The 19,704-nt window shown below is 37.6% G+C and overlaps 1 protein-coding gene across 1 annotated transcript; it reads left to right on the top strand.

Moving 5' to 3' along the window:
* The first annotated feature begins 9,746 nt into the window (after positions 1–9,746).
* LOC139724758 (DNA-directed RNA polymerases I, II, and III subunit RPABC2-like) lies at positions 9,747–17,887 on the top strand. Its single transcript, XM_071635879.1, has 5 exons — positions 9,747–9,841; positions 11,913–11,970; positions 13,529–13,662; positions 14,806–14,877; positions 17,164–17,887. Exons 1-5 carry the CDS (start codon positions 9,816–9,818, stop codon positions 17,249–17,251), a joined length of 378 nt encoding a protein of 125 aa, XP_071491980.1. The 5' UTR covers positions 9,747–9,815; the 3' UTR covers positions 17,252–17,887.
* The last annotated feature ends 1,817 nt before the right edge of the window (positions 17,888–19,704 follow it).

Below are 19,704 nucleotides of genomic sequence, written 5' to 3'. Positions count from 1 at the left end.
GCGGGTATATTTGGTTTGTTTATTCATTAAACGAAATGAAATGTCCCTTGATGATAAGAAAAAATTAGAGCAGAATGTAACCTCGTCCAGAAATGTGCAAAAGTGTAAATCAGAGCTGTGTTTTGTGAAAGCGTACCCTTTTGCATGGCAAGGTGATTTTATCACTTTTCCCGTTGATTTCGTAAAATATAACAGATATTGTATAATCTTCAACAGTATAGTTCTTTATAAAATGATTACGTTGAATTAGTGTCTGGAGATGTCCAGTCGAATGATTTGGATCTTTACTTTATCAACCTTTGTGCAATTTCTATTCGCGCATCGCCGTGATTACTATTTCGTGCAGCTAAATTATTTTTTACATTAAACAGCGATGACGATAAGTATAAATTACCATCACAAAGATATGTTTTCTTTACCATGTTTACAAAGATCTGCTGGTCACAATGCAATAAGACGTTAATTACCTGTCTGCGTATGAGTGAGGCAGACCATGGGCACATTCAGTTTGGCACATACCTAAGATATTTTTTTGAGTGGCGGCATCAAACATGGATTCAAAGGAAGTAAGATTGCTGTGACTCCATCTCTTGAGCCTCTTAGGTCGGGTAGTTTTCGTGCATTCCATGGCTCAGAGGTGAATCACCACTTTGAGGGCATGAAGAAAAATTTCAATATTTCAGAGGAAGAAAAGGAAGCCTTCAAAGAAAAGACACAGAGATAAATCACAAAATAGATCAGAAAGATTTGACCTCAGAAATGAGAGAAAATCCTCGAAGACTCCTCCTGACAGTTTGTCCGTCATGTTTGAAGATTTTGTATGCAAATTGAACACCGATACTTCAGACAGTGCGTCTGGAAATTTGCGGTTGACCCAGAAGTTTGGAGCTTCATGACCAAAATGGCGAATTGTGCACCTATAATAGAATGGAAATTATATACACGACTCTGAATGCATTATTACCGAACCCACATTTTTTTTTTTGTCAGAGACAAACAATGAATAAAAGAAATGTTCCCCTTACATGACAGCACGAGAATTCGCGAAATATGTGACAGCAAACAGAAGAATAACTTCATGTTATGAAGCATATAAAATGTCAGTTGAATATATTTTGTCTATATTGTTACTTCTCTGCTTGTGATGTAGCACTACTCTGAGCAAAGTTCAGCTCACAGTTTAAGCACGCTTCTGCATAAAAACGTCGACATTGTTTAAAAAATAATTTCTATGATATACGTATAACTAAATTTCTGCTATTATGACACGTTTACAAAGTAAAAGTGTAACTCCCATATTATTCCCATTCTTTCGTTAGTTTAAATTTCTTCAGGTAGATTAGTTTTAATTGCTCGATAACTTCAAAAAGAGCACAATGTTTCTCTCAAAAAGTGATGCCTCTACCAGACATGCACTTGAAGTCTGTATTGATGATATTATGTTCTCATCATGCTCATGGATGATACAGAACAAACGTACACTGAATGACGACAAAAGTAAAATCATAATTGCCTCAAACCACTTGGCAGCCAAAAGGTTCGTAATTAGTCATTGGGTATAGTCGTGTTACTATGAAATCTTTATCAAGCTGAATAGGAAACTGAAATGTCAATTGCAACTCATCTTGACAACTCCATGTTTGTCAGCGTATTATGTGCATTACCCAATAATCACAGTAACAGAAAGTCATCGTACGCTTACCGCCTTTGCTATCCATTCACTTTATTTTTCGTATATTGATCATACAAATGCATATTGTTCAAGGTTTCATCTTACCAACTTGCCAAACTACAAATTCTGCTGTGTAGGTCTTCATTGAATCGTCTCGCTACTGCATGCCATATTACCCCATGCAGTTATCAAAGTTTTCATTTGGCCCCACAAAACTTGCAAAATCTTGTGTTAGAATAGGTTCCTGGGTGGTAGAAATCCTCGCTATATACCGTATGTTCCCCCCCCCCCCAAAAAAAAAAAAAAAAAATACAACGTGACCCTCCGCAATGATATCTTTAAAAATAGTGAATCAAATTAAATACAAATTCAGTGTATGAAACTATAAGTCATTTGCCCACATCTTAAAGAAAACCCCATTCGATTTGCTTTACTGGTGAAGGAGAAAATGAGGAAATTTGTAGAGGATGTCAGGAATCTCTTCCCTCCAAGTTCTGTCTATTGTATTCACACACAAGAGCACTCATGACATGCTTTACAACAATTCACATTTCTCTGTGACCGCTTAACCAAATTGAATGGGATTTTCTGCAAAATTGAGCTAGGATGTTATATTTTAAGACCCTGAAGTAGCATTTAGACAGTTTAATCATATTGGGTGTTATCAATGCGAAAATCTGATTGTATATATGTATATATATATATATATATATATATATATATATATATATATTTTATTTTTTTTTTTGAGGGGGGGGGGGGGGGGGGAGATGACATATTGCAGTAATAAACCTGTAAACGATTAATAGTCCAAAGAACTATCTCAACTCCTGACAAAAAAAAAAGATTCTATACAGCTCTGTCTCTCTGGAAAGCTCTTCCGCTGGCATGACTGGGGATTCAATCAGCCGAATCCATAGAAACATTCAAAAAGAATCTATATAGTCATGAATGTATGTTTATTACGTCATGCTTCAGATGAATATTCTAAGACTTGTTCATAATATACACATTTATACGTATTTAGAATACATGCATATTCATCTCTCCCTTCTCGTTTTCAGTTCTAATATTTCATTCGTATTATATCATATTTCACGATAACATTTCATTCACATGTCATAATGAACTCGCTCTAGTTATGTCCTTCTGCATTTTAGAATAGGTCACGGAATCAAATGCTGTATTTAGTATATTATTTGAAATAATAATAATAATAATAATAATAATAATAATAATAATAATAATAATAATAACCGATTTGTGTATTCAACATGCAAACACTACAGCATACTTCGCCATATTTGTCGAATCTTTCTCTCTGGTTAGAAAAGAAGCGTGTATACATACTATGCCCCTAGATGGTTATGCATTCCAAAAAGAAAATCTGTCATGATATTAATGATACCGGTACATAATTTTCTGTATTCAGTGTGATATTGGCCATCATACCATCAGTGCATGCATTCGCCTAATACTACAATTAACTGATGGTTAAGTAATGAAGCAGGTTGCTTGATTGTGATAGATATTGATAAGAATCTTATATAATATATTTGAGTGATGAATGAAAACGTTTTGAGTATATAATTACAATTAATACAAGTATTCACGGTGAGCACTGACACATACGCGCACACACTCACATACAACTAATTTTTAAGTAAGTAATGGTGTATAATGTTATTGTATATTGCATTTGCCTATTGCATTTGCCATAGGAGGTGTTCATATGATCTATTATGTATATAATTCATATGAGTAAAAAATAAAACACGCTTGGATTTTCATTGCCTAAAGGGGAGTTCGCCTCAGACATAATTATAACGAGGATTCTAATGCCAAACTATTACTAACACGATTCAATGCATTTTATGGAAAATCGGAGAATCCATTGCAAAATTATGAATTTCTAAGTTTTTGGTTAAATCCATGCATGTACTGTCGTCGCTGAACTGGATTGCTTTGACTGAAGAGAGTTCCACTTCTTCTTTTTTTTTCGTTATGAAAAGCACTGTTTTTTCTTTTCTTTTTCTTTTTACTGCACCTGCTTAAAGGCCCCGTCACACTACAGCGAATGCCCAACGAATGCCCAACGAATGTCCAATAAATATGAAAATTTGAAGATATGTTCACATCCATTGGTAATACTAGAATAGTTCGTAACATGCTTGGCGTTCTTTGTATTCATTAGCTATTCGTAGTGATTCGCAGAGATACGCTGGAGCCGATTTTTTGTTTTAAACATGTCCAAAATCTCCAGCGTATCTCTGCGAATCCCTACGAATAGCTAATGAATACAAAGAACGTCAGACATGCAAACTGTCTTCACATTTTCGAATTCGTTGGGCTTTCGCTTGGCATTCGTTGGGCATTCGCTGTATAGTGTGATGGGGCCTTTAGTAGGAATTACAAGAAAGAATGCTACTACGCGTACCCGTAACATTTGTCATTAACAACTTAACGGAAGGGGTAAGTTAACGAAAATAAAGTTGAAATTCTCTCGTACTCATCTGGCAATGACCAAAGACGGCCTTTAAGCAACATTTTGCAAAATCACCTTTTTGGACATATTGCTTTTATTTTCTCAAGCATTTCTCAAGCGACGTGTTCTATACTAATTCATCTGCATGAAAGGAATCTGACAAAACATACATGTTTGAAGGGAGAATCCTCTTTAAAAGTTTCTGTCATAGTGTAAAATTCTCTAAGTATACAAAGAAATCAAGGATAATTAAAACCTTATTTTTGGGGTGGATGCTCGGGATATTTGGTTTTGTTATCAATAATTATTTGTCTTACACAATTCATATAAAAACAATGTTATGTATGATGTCACATGCGTACAACGCTATAAGGAAAATATAAAGAGAATTTCACAAAATTGTACTTTTTGAAAAAAGTGCACATTTCCTCGACTCGTCACTGACGTATGTTAAGGCTGATATTATTCCCTGTTGCCTTCTGAAAGAGGGATATCAAGTGTTCTCCTGTTATTCGAGAAAAGTTAAAATATGTTGAATTTTCGTTATATTTTCTTTATATCGTTGTACACATGTGACATCACAGGCTGTAGTAGTCTTCTCATCCAGCAGTGACTAAGCAGAAACTTCAAAAATTTATAACTTTGAAACGGATTGTCCGATTTTCCTCAAACTCTTGCTGATGTTTTCTACCAATATTGCTGCATTCATTCAATCCACATGTCTATGAAGGTGAACTTGTCCTTGAAGTATCAAGAAGCGTATTTTAGCTGCAGTCAAAATGTTCGAATGATCATGCTTATTTGTCAAGGTCTGTGTTCATAAATTTGTACAGTTGAGAGTCGCTCATAATTAAATCGTATAGAGCCCGAGGCAGGCAATTCATGGCGATTGAATTCAGATCTAGAGACATAATTATAGAGAGTTCTTCTTCTGTATAAAATGCAGCGTTAATTGCAATTCTTACTTCTGTATAAAGTGCAGAGTTAATTACACTGTGTAAGTGCACTTCCTCATTAATTGAATTGGATGCCTTGGCGACAAATGAGAATTCAGAAAGTGTGCAGTTATTTTTCTTTTTTTACTGTATTTCCCAGGAACTTGCGAGTATTCACGTACAACAGAAGATTAATGGTTCCTTAGTCGTAAGTAATAAATTAGTCATGAAATTCAAGCATTCTATATTTATAATGTTGACATCTAATTTTCGTATATGCAGTCCCGAGGTCAAGTGAGGATCGTGATTGTGACGCTTGCGTGTGTGTGTTTGTTTGTGTGTGTATGTGTTTGTGTTTGTGTGTGTGTGTTTGTGTGTATGTGTGTGTGTGTGTGTGTGTGTGTGTGTGTGTGTGTGTGTGTGTGTGTTTTCGGGTGGGGAGTTGAGAGCAGCGCATTATCAATTTTCAAAAGCTGTCCACGGTATAAACCATATTATTTTATGATATCAATACCATGTAAGTGACTGCTTGGGACGACACTGGGGCCCATGTGCTATTGGCAGTAACTTTCAAAAGCATGTTTTGTTTTGGTTGTAAACGGCATGGTCTGATCGACTTGCATGCTTGATACATACACCACAATGCACCACAACACCTGGATGGCACCTGGTTCAAAAACCATAAGGATATTTGCAGTCTCTTAGGTTTCAAAACATTTCTCTCATGTAGCTCTTGTGCTCCTTGACACCCGATGTGGACCTAAATCCACCCCCCCCCCCCAAAAAAAAAAAACATAAACATACAAACATCCACATAACAGGTCGATGTCGTTTATTCCTCTGTGATTTTTTTTTCGCATTGAACCTGAGAATAAATTTATTGATCGACGTTTACTTTGCTAGTTTGTGTAATTGTTGGAAATAATTTGTCGCATGTCGATAAGACACCATGGACCAGGATGTTTGGAACAATCTCCCCGAGCGAATAAAGGCAACTACTTAACTATCATTCAAGGCACTTGTGAAAAAGCGCCTTTAATTGAAATGAAATAGCCTTTGATACCTCCAGGAAAACTATTTAGGTTACCTCATCAATACACAGTCTCACACAGGTAAATCAGCATTAGTCTATTTTCAAATTATACTCGTGATCATATCAAAACTATATAATAATCGCAAACAGAAGCATACTACTGACACACACACGACATGTACAGACACTACGAACAAACCAAACCATGCACACGTCCCAAACGTCAAACAAAATTGCTCTTCACGCCCTGCACAGCACAGCACTCACCTCAGCACAGTATAATTGTAATAGTTTGTTTACCCTATACATTCCTCCACTTTCCCCTTTAAAACAAATAAAATCAAAATCGTTTTTGTTTTCTTCTTTTCCTCTCTCTCTAATTAGCTCTTTCACCAAACAGAGTAATTGATTATAGGCCCTAGTGTTCTGTTTTTGGATACGTCCCTCATAGTAATAAAAGATAAACATAATTTCGAATTTTACCCTAACGCCTCGATCCATGCCAAGTAGCTGCTTATGATCGCGATCTTCTGCGTTTCTTGTCTTATAATTGCTACAGATACATAATTTCCCAATTTATTACTTTAAATCGCTCTTTATTCCTTTATTTTTTTCTTCTAAATTTTGGTTATCGTATTGACATAACATTTTTGAATGAATATGCAATCATTATGTAACTAATACACAATCATTTTTACAATCTCCGTTTTAATCACTTTAGTTACGTTCAGACGGTGATCCTTAACTTCGAGGATAAGCTAACTTTGAGGATAAGCTAACTTCAACGGTAAGCTTGTATAGGTAAACATAGGGAGCCAAGTGGGATCTTTCGTCACCGAAATAACAATCTTGTCAATGATTATCACAATTTCGTCAACAGAATGACAATTTCGTCGACGACAGAGACCACAAGACACTTGACGCTCCATACTTTACTACGAGTTTATCCTCGAAGTCAGCTTCCTACCGAGTATTCTCGAAGTTAAGGATCACCGTCTGAACCTAGCATTTTGTAATATAGTATGCTAAGCCCTACGCATCGTCTAATGTTATGCTTAAATGCATGTTTGTATTGTTTTGTTAGGTATGATTTGAAAAAAAAAAAGAGATCAATCCAAACAAACAACCAAATATACATGATTCTGTGATCCGTTTGTGTTCCCTTTTCAATCCAAGGAAAGACAGTGGGGCTAATTGTGTAACTACAAGTCAATTGACAGAACAGACCTCGTGGAGACATTGTAAGATTCAATTACTTATTCAATCATTTCCGTGCTAGGGTGCATGAGGCAAACTCTTTCGATTCAAGATAAGCAAAAATTAGTCACTCTTTGATAAACTTGCTCTCGCTACTGTTGAATACATTGTATGTAGGGTGAGATGACGGATATCATGGTACAATGAAGACTTTCTGCATGTTCTACATGTAGGCCTATTCTTAATTTCCGAACGTAATGCGAAAGGCCTGTCACACCTTTCCGGGCAATCTACGCGAGCTTGTTGCGGGAAGGGATTTTCCAGCACGCAGGATAATTTTCTGCGGGCAGAGAAGGATTTCAGCTAGTTTCGCGCTCGCCTTACCTACTGGACGCGTGCTATACTTATATTTATGCCTTCCTGTAACGGACGACATACGGGCACAGTGAAATACCTGCGTTTTGATGGAGTTGCCTGCGAGATGCGGCTGCTACGAGCCTCCTACTGGCGTTTTGCAATCCTCGTGACTCACCCGGAACAGGTTTTGACCATACTCAAGGGCTTGTCCAACCTTTTCGGGCAATTTATTAAGCCTTACTTGTAACTTGCGGGAGGCAATTTTGCTACCCGGAGGTTCCCGCAGATGGCCCGCACATGACAATACCTAGCACGTATCTCTCCCGTAGTTGCCATAAGGAGCGCACGCAAGTCCGATTTACCCGCAGCCAAGTTTTGATCATCTTCCTCACGATGATCAAGTCTGACCTCTTCTAAAAGAACTACACTGGACAAAAAAAAAAAAATCGGTCTGTTTGTTTGTTTTTATTGTTCCGTATTGTACATTTTAATAAATTAACCATAAACATAAGAATCTTGGTGAAGTGTATATAGAATACAGCAATTCAGACAATTATTGAACATGTGGAATAAGAGGAATATACGTAGAAACTTCATAAATCATAAGCCATTTCAAGGCAGATTCTAGCTTCCTTTCCTTTGTCAATGTTTGTAAAGCTGTAGAGAAAGTTGCTCGTAACTGATTGGCAATTAAAGAATGGAATCTGTCTGCGTACAGACCCATTATCGGCACAGAGAGCGCTCTTTTCAAAATGAAATGATTATGACATTTTCTTTACTCCGGATAAAGGTAATCCTATGATATCATGAGACTTTTAAGTGATAGCTACACAGTTAAAAACAAAAGAAGTAACAAGAAAAAAATGAAATGAAACCCGGAAGTGGCACCAGAAATATTAGTTGCTCCCCCCCCCCCCCCCCTCCCCCTCCTTTACATAATTCCTGGATCCGCCCCTAGACTAGGGGATTCTGACATCTAAAAGTTCACATCGAATTCAGCTTTTACGTTTCATGACACAGACTTAAAGGCGTAATTTACCATTAACCATTTGCAGATGAAACAAAAACCCAGCTTTGATTAATGCTTCAAAATAGTTCTAAAATGTGAGTTAGGGATAGAAACAGCAATGTGAAAATTTGAATCAGTATGATAGTTATAGTAATAATGTTTCAAGACTAAACCGTCTACAGTTATGGTTTAACCGCCTAACCACTGGCCTTTTTTAAAAATTTTGGTTTGTCTGGGTTTTGTTTGTTTGTTTCTTTTTTGCTTGTTAGCAGATTTGGGGAGAGAAGTGGCAAGAAAAAAATTGAAGTCCTTTTTTTCTTTTTCTTTTTTTATCAGCCGATTTTGGGGGTAAGAAGTGGCAGCAAAGACAATATAAAAATGAGAAAAAGCTAGATCTGTCCTTGGATACCCCCGTTCCACAGATCCGGTGAAGCAAAGTCGTCTCACGAAATAATCATTATAAGCTCGCTATCGGACGCAATTTTCAGTCGCGTCTGATGGCACATCGTTCCCCAGATCTCACCTCTCAAAAAGGAGAAAAAAAAAACAGAAAAAAAAAACCACCTACACATGGATAATAGTATGACGACGACGCAACAATGTCGGACGAAAACAATACAGTCACGTATGTCTTTGAGTACTAGATCCTTTCCTATGTGCGCATTCAGTTCGTCATATTTTTTTAAATTTATTTACTATAATTATCATTATCATTATGATAACAATAGATAAATAAATGAATAAGTAAATGAATCGATAAATAATAGTAATGATGATGATAATAATTATTATCATTGTTACTATTATAATCAATAATAACATTATTATTATTATTATTATTATTATTATTATTATTATTATTATTATTATTATTATTATTATTATCATCATCATCATCATCATCATTATCATTATCATTATTATCATCATTATTAAAAAAGAACAACAACAAACAAAAACAGTTCCACTCTAGCTCTAAAGAGATTTTTTTTTTTCTTCACCGCACCACGGAACGTAGGTGGCGTTTATTCAGTACCAGTATTTGAATTTCAACATCACTTGCACTGGCAGATTGTTGATCAGCGCGTTGTTCGTTGCATCACTTGCATTTATGTACAAAAAGAGCTATGGCAGATGACGAAGACATTGACAAGTGAGTAACTTCTTATTTAATCGTGTGTTGGCATGCCCGTGTGTTTACATCAGAGAAAAAGGTAAAGTTTCGGCGTATGTACATTGTATTTCTGCCATAGTTTTCTACGAAGTACGAAACGCGTGACTTCGACATGGCGTGACAATGAATGGCCCCATGTATTTAATTTTGTGTGAGGTGTGTGTGGCACGCTGCACAGCTACACACCACACACAGTATTGAAAGTACAGTAGGCCCTGGCCCTACATTCAGGCTGTACAGCAACCTGCATGCAGAGCCCAATGACAAGGCCTGGCAGCTCGGCAGGGAGGTCTAACGCACATACAGTTTGTACGTGTAACGTTAGACGTCTATCTCGTACACGCCTCCCTGCTGCATGTATGGTTGGGGCACCACCTATCGACAGGGCACCTTCCCATCGACACCCTGCGTATCATGGCTGTTTGCGTATAGAACAAAAAAGTACGCGCGGGATTAAGTGTCATTAGCTATAAAAACAATAAAAACGAAGAAACGAAAATCAAACTCAAACAAACCAAGCTAAAAATTACACATCCGATCAGTAACGACGCATGGCTGTGAAATTCACGTGTATTACCTATGGCCTGTGAAATTCACGTGTATACCTATGCTGTGAAATTCACGTGTATACCTATGGAGGAGAGGGGGTGTCGATCGCAAGGTTCCCTTTTTAGCTGCGCGAAGAAAACGGAACGCACGCACTAAAATTGCGCTATTTTAAAACGGAGATTCATAATCAACGAGACGGTCACGACATTCAAAACTGCAGTATTTATGGCATATTTGAGGTAAGAATTAGGCGGATTTGTATTATATTTTTAGAATAAACAAGCTACAGATCCTTAGGGTGTCGATACGTGGTACCCCCGACCCTACTGTTTAAGTGTTTTACTAGTTTTAGATCGAGCAAATCAACTCTTCTTGCCTTTTCAGCAGCATCGCTATAGACTAGAAATTTTCTAGTCGGTTAGAACTGGAAATCTAACCCCTTGCTGAAACTTCCGTTCGACACTGAGCTTCGCAAATCCGACAAAAGTCTGCTGATTAAGTTTGGCAGTAAGCAAGATCCTGTCTATAATTTTCTACTCTAAAAATCTATAAATTGCTCTGAATGAATTGATAGTGATACACAAATAATTAACTCATGAAGCATTTTGTGATGAGAGTGACATCATATAAGTAAATTACCCGGGTATTCAATAAACTGGCCTAGCTAGCTAGCTAGATTTGAATTTACTTGTAGATTTCTAGCGCTGTAAAAGTGGATATTTTCGCGAGACTGATTTTTTGCGCTCGACCCGGTAAGAGTTTCACGTGTTTAAATTCCGTGGAATCAAGGCAGTAAGTACGGGAACATATGGCAAGCAAAAATAATCACGTGCTTCTATTTTCGGGCTAGTTTCTGGTTGCGCGAAATGCGCGAAAATATCCACTTTTACAGTAGATGATCCATGAAGTCTGAATTCACCTCGTTCATTTCTCAAGAGCAGCTGAAGAGTTAAAATTTGTGCATTTCATGAAGTGTTTTTGATGTGATTTCCACATTTATTTCACACCAGTTCCATAAACAATTGTCTGTACATCCATAACCACTTTGAGTTTGATTAGTAATTTGTTTTGTTAATCAATGGAATGGTGAGTATCGATCATGGCCATGGGATGGAAATGTAAGAAAACTGATCTACATGTAGATCATGTGTTGTAGATCCCCTACTGTAAATTCTATCCTCTACTGTATATCAATGTAGGAATTTGACCTTACCTGGCCTACATGTAGATGATCTTTCATTGCACCATCTACAGTCAAACCACTGATTATTAAAAGCTCCATCTCAGAAAAAGAACAGTGTATTCGGTACACCGTAAGTCATGAACACCTGTAGGTGGTTTCACAATCAACTCCAATCCACTTTGAACTACAAATTAAATAACTTTGTCTTTGGTTATTTTGGCTTTGGTTGTTTTGGCTTGCTGTCATCACTATGCTAAATGAACAATCCAAGTAATTTATGTTCTATGCCATCACTGCTTTCTTTCTCATATCTCCCAGCTTTGACGAAGATTTTGACGATGCAGAAGAGCCTTTGGATGGTCTTCAAAATGAAGAGGTATGAATTTGCCAACATCGCAAGACAAACTTTCTTCTGTGCCATCAAGCTGAGATTTGTTATGTGTACCATTAGGGTAAAGAGTATGCCAACAAAGTTTACTTCAGGATCTTTTTTTTTTCTGAGAGAGAGAGAGAAAAAAAAAAGAGAAAGGTAGGCCAGCATGATACAACTTAAATCAATATTTGAGTCATATCTTATCCAATGCTGCACACTGGCACTGGTCTGACAGTCCCTGACCAGTAAAAATCACTGTGGGACCAGTAACTTTTTCAGGAATGGACCAGTAAGAAATAGAAAAAATGGGCACCTACTGGCCTGACAAGCAGGTCAGACCAGTAGAAAAAATGGGTTAGTGTGTAGCCGTGTCTTATCACATGTTGCAAGTGACAGAGATGATGTAACAAAAGTATATACATTCCAAGCTTCCCTATTTTCCACAATCTCTGATGATTTGCTTCCATATGATCTGGGGTCTGATTCATGAAGATGTTTGCAAGTGGTGCAAATGGCATCAAGTGCAGTTGCCATAGCGATGATCTGGGTGCTCATAGTGCTCATCCTCGCTACTGCCATAACAACAACAAACCTTTTGAGTTACACTGAATGGAAAAACACAAGTATGAAACCGGCTATGCTGTCAAGTACAAAGTTCCTTTCAATGTTACTATGCAAGGTGATACCAGGGGTGGATCCAGGAATTCTGTAAAGAGGGGGGGGGGGGTGCAACTTATATTTCTGGTGCCAGTTCGGGGTTTCATTTCATTTCTTCTTTTTATTTCTTTTGTTTTTAACGAAAAATAAAGGGGGAGTGCACCGGCTTCGCCCCCCTCTGGATCTGCCACTGGATACAGTGTTCTTATGATATCTTCATATGTGTTTCATAACTTCCCATACATGTATTTTGCAACAAAATTCTATAGGTGTGCATTTCATTGTGAAAGCTAAGGAAGCAGAGTCCCTTATGTTTTACCTATTCCCATGCTTTGCAATGACTGAGCAATGTTTAATTAATGTACAAGGTAGGCATTCCTTGTGGCCATTCATGAGCTAAAACTAGTTTTAGCCTCAGTAAAATCATAGAATCTATATCATTAAAGTTTGTCTGCAGGCAGATGGTCGTGGATTTCAATAAATTTATCATGAACTTTGGCAGACTAGTTGCGATGGAAGCCACCATTGTTATGGAATTTATTTTCTGTACGATATGAAGTGTTCAGGTAAATAAGTGACAATGTAAATCTTTAATATTTCCAATATGCTTAAATTGCTTTTGTTTGTGGGAATCCTGATCTTACTGTGTGTGGTTTTTCTTCACTACTTAAATTAATTTCAGTACACACAAAAAAAAGTCTGACCTTTGACAATTTTTTTTTTCATTTCTTTCGGCACAGAATACAGTAAATGATCTATGGATTTATAGGAAAATACTGGGATATGATTAGATTCTTTGCGATGTGCATTTTGAAGTGAGATTTTCAGGATCTCCATCAAATGAGCTGGTGTAAAGGGGATTCCTGGGCAATTATTAAAAGACTTTCCTCTGTAAACCTTGCAGGAGGTGGAGGACGGAGACCATGTTGAGGTCCTGCCCGCTGGAGAGGCCGTCCAGCAGACTGAGCGCATCACAACGCCCTACATGACCAAGTATGAGAGGGCCAGAGTCCTGGGTACCAGAGCGTTGCAGATAGCGTAAGAGACATCTTCCAACTATTAAACAGAGCCCTGTGTAGCAATAGTGTTCCTATGTTGGCCTGACAGGAATTAGTTCTATATTGTTTTGTTGTTGTTGCTCTTGTTTTTGTTTCTGTTGTTAGTATCGTGTTGTTCGCTCAGGCACCATGGGATAGTTTCCACAAGATGCATTTGAATGTAGTCTACTTTTAGTGCAAGGCTGTTCTTCTGTCAAGTAACATACTGTAGTTTATGGCATAGAGCTATCTTCCCAGTGGTTGATGGAAGGACACTTTGAGTGTACAATGTGTATGTAATTGGTAAGAAAGGCACTGCATTTTTCTTGTTGAGAGTGTTCTTACCCCACCCCCCCCCCCAAAAAAAAGTGTATTTCTTATCCATCACATCTATTTCATTTATTAGATAACCTTGTCCAAATCAACCTTTTTATTTTAGCATGATCACTAAAAGTATATGTAACCTTAAAAAAAAAACACCATAAAACCCTGATGTTATCAGAGAATTGTTGACTGATGTTAGCAAATATTAATGTTTGATGACTTCATCAGGTTGTCGTGGTGATTGATCACATGTCAGAGACTATCATCCACTTGACATATACCTCCTCAAATCAGCATTTACTAAAAATGAATTCAGAAGATGTCAAAATGTGATACCATGAAACAAGTGCTCCGACAATTTATTTATTTAATTTATTTTTATTTTTATTTTTATTTTTATTTATTTTTTTTTTTTGGGGGGGGGAATAATTGTGGAGGTACAATCGCAGCTTGCATGAGTTTGCCGCTTACTTGAAATGCGATACAGTGCTCTCCCATTATAACGACACAGTTATAACGAAATTCTGGTTACAACGAAATAAAATTCAGGCCGCAACATTATTAGCTGTTTTTATTGTTTATTTGTTCGGTTATAAGGAAATTTCGATATAACAAAAGAAAACTGCCGGTCCCGAGGACTTCGTTATAACGGGAGTCCACTGTATTATGATTCAGTTGACTAAGTGGAGTTTCTCTTTCTACTCCACAATGTGACAGCTACAGTGTAGTCTAGCCCCAAACTTGCAAAGCTTTTATCAGGCAACCAATTGCCTCTGAACTAAAAGCACGATTCTGTCTTGTTGGTGTTCTTTAATTGCAGAATGAATGCTCCTGTCATGGTGGAACTGGAAGGTGAGACTGATCCATTGCAGATTGCCATGAAAGAGCTCAAGTAAGTTGAGATTGGAGATTAGGTTTGGGGGGATCAAGAAGAGAAATTTCCAGCAAAGCATTCACAAGAAATAGTCACCCCAAAATATGTCTTATGAATGAGGAGACTTGATATAAAGAGATCTGATACATCCGTATACATTGTACAGGTTCTAATGTATCAATCCTGTCCGTCTTTTTTTTTGTTTTGTTTTTAAGTACTAAATTTCAAAACTACCTGCAATGATGAACAGATACCCAGGTTCCCAAACTTCAGTTCGTGGTGAAACCATGAAAGAAAAAAGTCTGGCTTAGATATGACTGCTTTCAATCAGGGTTGGCAGTTAGCTAGCTGCTACGCAGTAATTAAAGTCTAAATGGCATACTTGTAATGATTAACTCTACAGAGACATAGGCTTTCAGTGTGTACCGTTTTAAAAAGATTATCGCAGAATCATACTCCATAGTTATAACCGTAGATATTCTGAAAAAAAAAGCTCAGCTTGATATGGGCTGTAAGAGTTCATTCAAAGCAGACAAACAAAATGATGGTGGTTTTTATCATAATCGAATGCAAAATAAGAAAGTTGTAGAAGTGTTGAGGTTTCTCCTGTTTCCACAAAGCAGCGAGTAGAAACCACAAATACATCATGCAAATTTTGAGGAGGGGATGATTTCATCACCTGACAAAGTATCCGTCTGGTTTGTTTGTAAATCATCACCAAATTCAGTGGTGGATCCAGGAATTCTGTAAAGGGAGTGCAGTTTATATTTCTAGTGCCCCTTCTGGGTTTTATCTTCTGACAAGCAGAAAAAAAAAAAGCCATAACAGAAATCATTGTGCAATTTCAGGCATACTTGTATTTTAAAAACAGAAAAACACAACTCAGAAATGTAAAGGGGTTGACCCTGTGCTCATTTTCTTTTCTTTTTATTTCTTTTGTAAAAAAGAAAAAAAATGAATGGGGAATGGACGCCCAGTGTGCGCACCTGCCTCCCCCCCCCCCCCCCACCACCCGAATCTGCCACTGAAATTCCTTTTCCTCTTTTTTTTTTTTAAGCATCAGTCCAATGATATAAAGTGATATCCTTCATACTAAAGAATTGCTGTCCTTTGATAACCTTGCAACAGTGACTTTTTTTTGGCAAAGGGGTTGTGCTTTGCATAACTTAACCTAAAACATGATATTTTACTAGTTATATGAAGGAAGTTCTTGACCTTAGGGTCAAAGGGCAAGGGTCAGAGTTCAAATGAAAATGTAGAAATTGCCAAATACTTGCATCATACTTTCAAACATGTCATTTCAGTTTCTGGCCAATCATATGACAGTCATCTCATACATGTATTGTCAAAGTGTACCATAGACCTATTGGGAGAACAGTGCGAGATGGTGGAAGCTTACAAATCACAGGAGCGACATTTGTAGTTTTCTCTTTAATTCTTACATGACCGATCAACTGACCAGACTATTATAGCCCGAATTCACGAAGGTGGTACAAATGAAACCATGGTTTAAACCATGGACAAAAACCATGGAGCGCCAAGTGTTGCATGGAATATTTCGTTATGAAATTGGTCATTTCGTTGATGAAATGATTATTTTGTAACGAAATGACAACATTTTGTAGTTCTGAATGAACATTTAGTCCACGAAATGATAATTTTATTAACGAAAGGGTCATTATGTCGACGAAATGACCAATTTCATAACGAAATATTCCGTGCGACACTTGGCGCGCCATGGTTTTTGTCCATGGTTTAAACCATGGTTTCATTTGTACCACCTTTGTGAATTCGGGCCTGTGTGTTGGGAACTGATTCGGCAAAATGTATTCGTCAGTGCATTTATGCGCATGCTTTATGATTGCATGCATTATGGGAATACCCATTTGCCTTTCTAATGGGAAATATAGACAGATACAAGCTGTCTCTGTCAACTCAATAGCACATGTGGCAATTGTTTATCCCCCCTCCATCCCCCCCCCCCCCCTGAACAAGTGTTTGAGTATTGGTGTCAGCTGGTCATGACATGTTCATATTGCACATGCTTTATGATTGATGTATCTACATGCATGATTGGGGTATCTATTTTGCCTTTCTAATGGGAGTTTAGACGGATACAAGTTGTCTCGCTGTCAACTCATTTATTGCACATGTGCCAATAATTTATTTCTTTTTCTTTCCTTAACTGGTACTGTATATGAGCGTTGGTGTCAGCTGGTCATGACACACTCTAGTGGACTCAGTTAAATGGTTGGAGTTTATTGTAATGTGTGATCCATCTTTCTGTTACATTTTCTTTGGCAGAGCCAGGAAGATACCCATCATCATCCGCAGGTACTTGCCGGACGGGAGTTTTGAGGATTGGGGATGCGACGAGCTGATCATCGACTGAAGGTGTGGATGCTGGATTGAGGAGGTGTGGCGAAGACCAAACATGTGTGACGGCATATCTGGCGCATTCTTGACCTTTGTTAGGCTGTGCTTTCCACCGCTGATTTGCCAAACTGCTACTGCTGAGATGATGTGTGTCACAGGTGTGGAAGGTTTTCCCAACTGTCATTTCTCCCACAGTGTTGTCTGGAAGGAGAATTCAGTGGTCTGTACCACCCACGCAGCCAAGTGACAACAATGGTTGATCGTCTAGACGATGTGTAAATAGATCTTACGCCAAGATCACAGGTGATGTGATCCTGTAGGAGAACAGACTGAAAAACCTGACCACATCGCTGATGTGTTGTAACTATGTACTTTTTACCATTGATGTAATGTATCTTTGAACTTCATTGATAAAGTAATGAGGCACCATTACCCTCACAGGTTGTAAGTTCACTTTAATGATACAATTTGTTTCCTTTTTTTTGCATTTTTTATCATAAAAGCATAGATAAGAGATTGTGCTTGTTTTCCCTGCTTGTGTTTTTGTAAAGAAGATATACGTACCAATATTTTGATATTAACACCAAGTGTCATTTCAGGATTAGGACACAAATGAAAACAACAATCATTCCTGGTCCAGAAAACAACCTTAAACAGGAATATCTCTATGAGGTTTAGATCCTGTCCCACCCCATGCCACCCCCCCCCCCCCCCAAAAAAAAAAAAAAAAGAAAAAAAATGTTTTTTCCTATCTCCCTCTTCTTCTTTTATTATCATAGAAAGAACCAGCTCTTCTCCTATTTACTTATATTTTTCTGATTCAAGTTTTTTTTTTTTTTTGGGGGGGGGGGGGGGGGCATCCATTTTCATCATCCTGTAGAGTGCTGGACGTTGTTTTCATACTGCTAGTCCATGTGATAAACTAGATTGCTGTACTCATTCTTGAAAAAAGAAATGCTGTCAAATAAATGTTAATTGCAGTGTGCTTTGCCTCATGCACAAGAAATTGTACTCCAAATTGATACTTCATGATAAGATATCTCAGTTTAGCATAGACTGAACTATTTTTATTTTGTCTTTACAGTATGTGTGCATACCATTATGACATATAAGTTTATCTCCCTACCTCCCCCAGATAAGCCCCTCCCTCCCCCTTCCAACAAACATTTTGTTGTAACCAGTGAAGGAATGCAAAAATGATGTTATAGGAGTTTGATTAGCATTCATACTGGTTGTTTCATTTCTTTCCTTCATCCTCCTTACTAGAACTGAAAGAAAACAGTCACCACTTATAGTTGTCTTCAGTCTAGATGAGGGAGGTTTATCAGCAAATAACGAGCAAACACCTCTCTCCACTCTCAATGACCCACTAAATAAAGCTCATGTTGCAGTGAGCGCATGCTTGCATTCCAGCTCACCAAGTGTAGTACTGTGGATACAGCTCTAGCGTAGCTCCCTTGACAAACTGGCTTAAAAATGTGAAAAGCTTGATGTCATAGGGAGAAGACAGTAGACCACAGTGGCCCTACCGTTTACTTTGTATACTGCAAAAGTGGATATTTTCGCACGACTAATTTTTCGTGCTTGGCCGTGCCAGAAGACTGTCGCATGTTTTTAATTCCGCGGAATCAAGACATCAAATACTGGAACATATGGCACGCAAAAATAATCGCGTGCTGTTATTTTTGCGCTAGCTTCTCGTTGCGCGAAATGCGAAAAAATTTCAATACTGCGAAAATTTCCACTTTTACTGTAGTTTGCAAGAATGCATACTAATGGGATTCTAGACCCCTTTCATACTGCAAATTTAAGTAGGAAGAACCTCCGCTTTGTTATTCATGAATACAAAAATAATACTGTACATGTGTTCATATCCATGTATACATGTATGTCTTTGTTGTAGAAGTACGTGTATACCTTTCTGTACAAATATCATGCCATACCTTGGCTACTTTGCTCATAGACTTGAATTAAAAGTGAGACATTGTCTTGTCTGTAAAGATGCTAATTTTGACACAGAAATAAATCAAAGTGATGAATATTGGCAAAAGTGTATGTGTAAAGTAATGTTGTGACATTAGTACCAGTGCTGTTTTGAGGTGAAACAATAATTTGTGTTTAGGTGTGATAATTATGTACATTGTGAAATGGTGATACAATGTATAGATCGTCATCAAATGATTGGCTAAGAGCTACAATGTATCAGGTAGCAGTCTTTTTAGCTCACCTGAACCAAACTCTCTTAGCAGCATTGCCTGTGTGTTATGAATGCATTGCAATGATGTGTGTGTGTGTGTGTGTGTGCGGTTCACTTTGTTTGGCCCTGAGAATCTTTTGAACATTTCTGCCACAGGATTTAAATGATATTACAGGCTTGCACCATTTCATAAAACAAATAATGCACATTACTGGGCTCCGTTTCATAAAACCTGTGATCAGTGACAAGTTGTGATAGTTATTGTAAGTACT

Source organism: Diadema antillarum, unplaced genomic scaffold (genome assembly GCF_040938485.1).
Source record: "Diadema antillarum isolate AM-2024a unplaced genomic scaffold, OU_Dant_1.0 scf00000227, whole genome shotgun sequence".
Lineage (NCBI taxonomy): Eukaryota > Metazoa > Echinodermata > Echinoidea > Diadematoida > Diadematidae > Diadema > Diadema antillarum.
Note: the sequence above shows the minus strand (reverse complement) of the source record. Positions and strands in the feature narration are given on the sequence as shown.

What these genes read in the sequence shown, in the direction of transcription:
- LOC139724758 (XM_071635879.1), top strand. Translation starts at nt 9,816, where the DNA reads ATGGCAGATGACGAAGACATTGACAA. An exon ending in GATGACGAAGACATTGACAA is followed by an intron (nt 9,842 to 11,912) that starts GTGAGTAACTTC and finishes CATATCTCCCAG; the next exon opens with CTTTGACGAAGATTTTGACG. An exon ending in ATGGTCTTCAAAATGAAGAG is followed by an intron (nt 11,971 to 13,528) that starts GTATGAATTTGC and finishes TAAACCTTGCAG; the next exon opens with GAGGTGGAGGACGGAGACCA.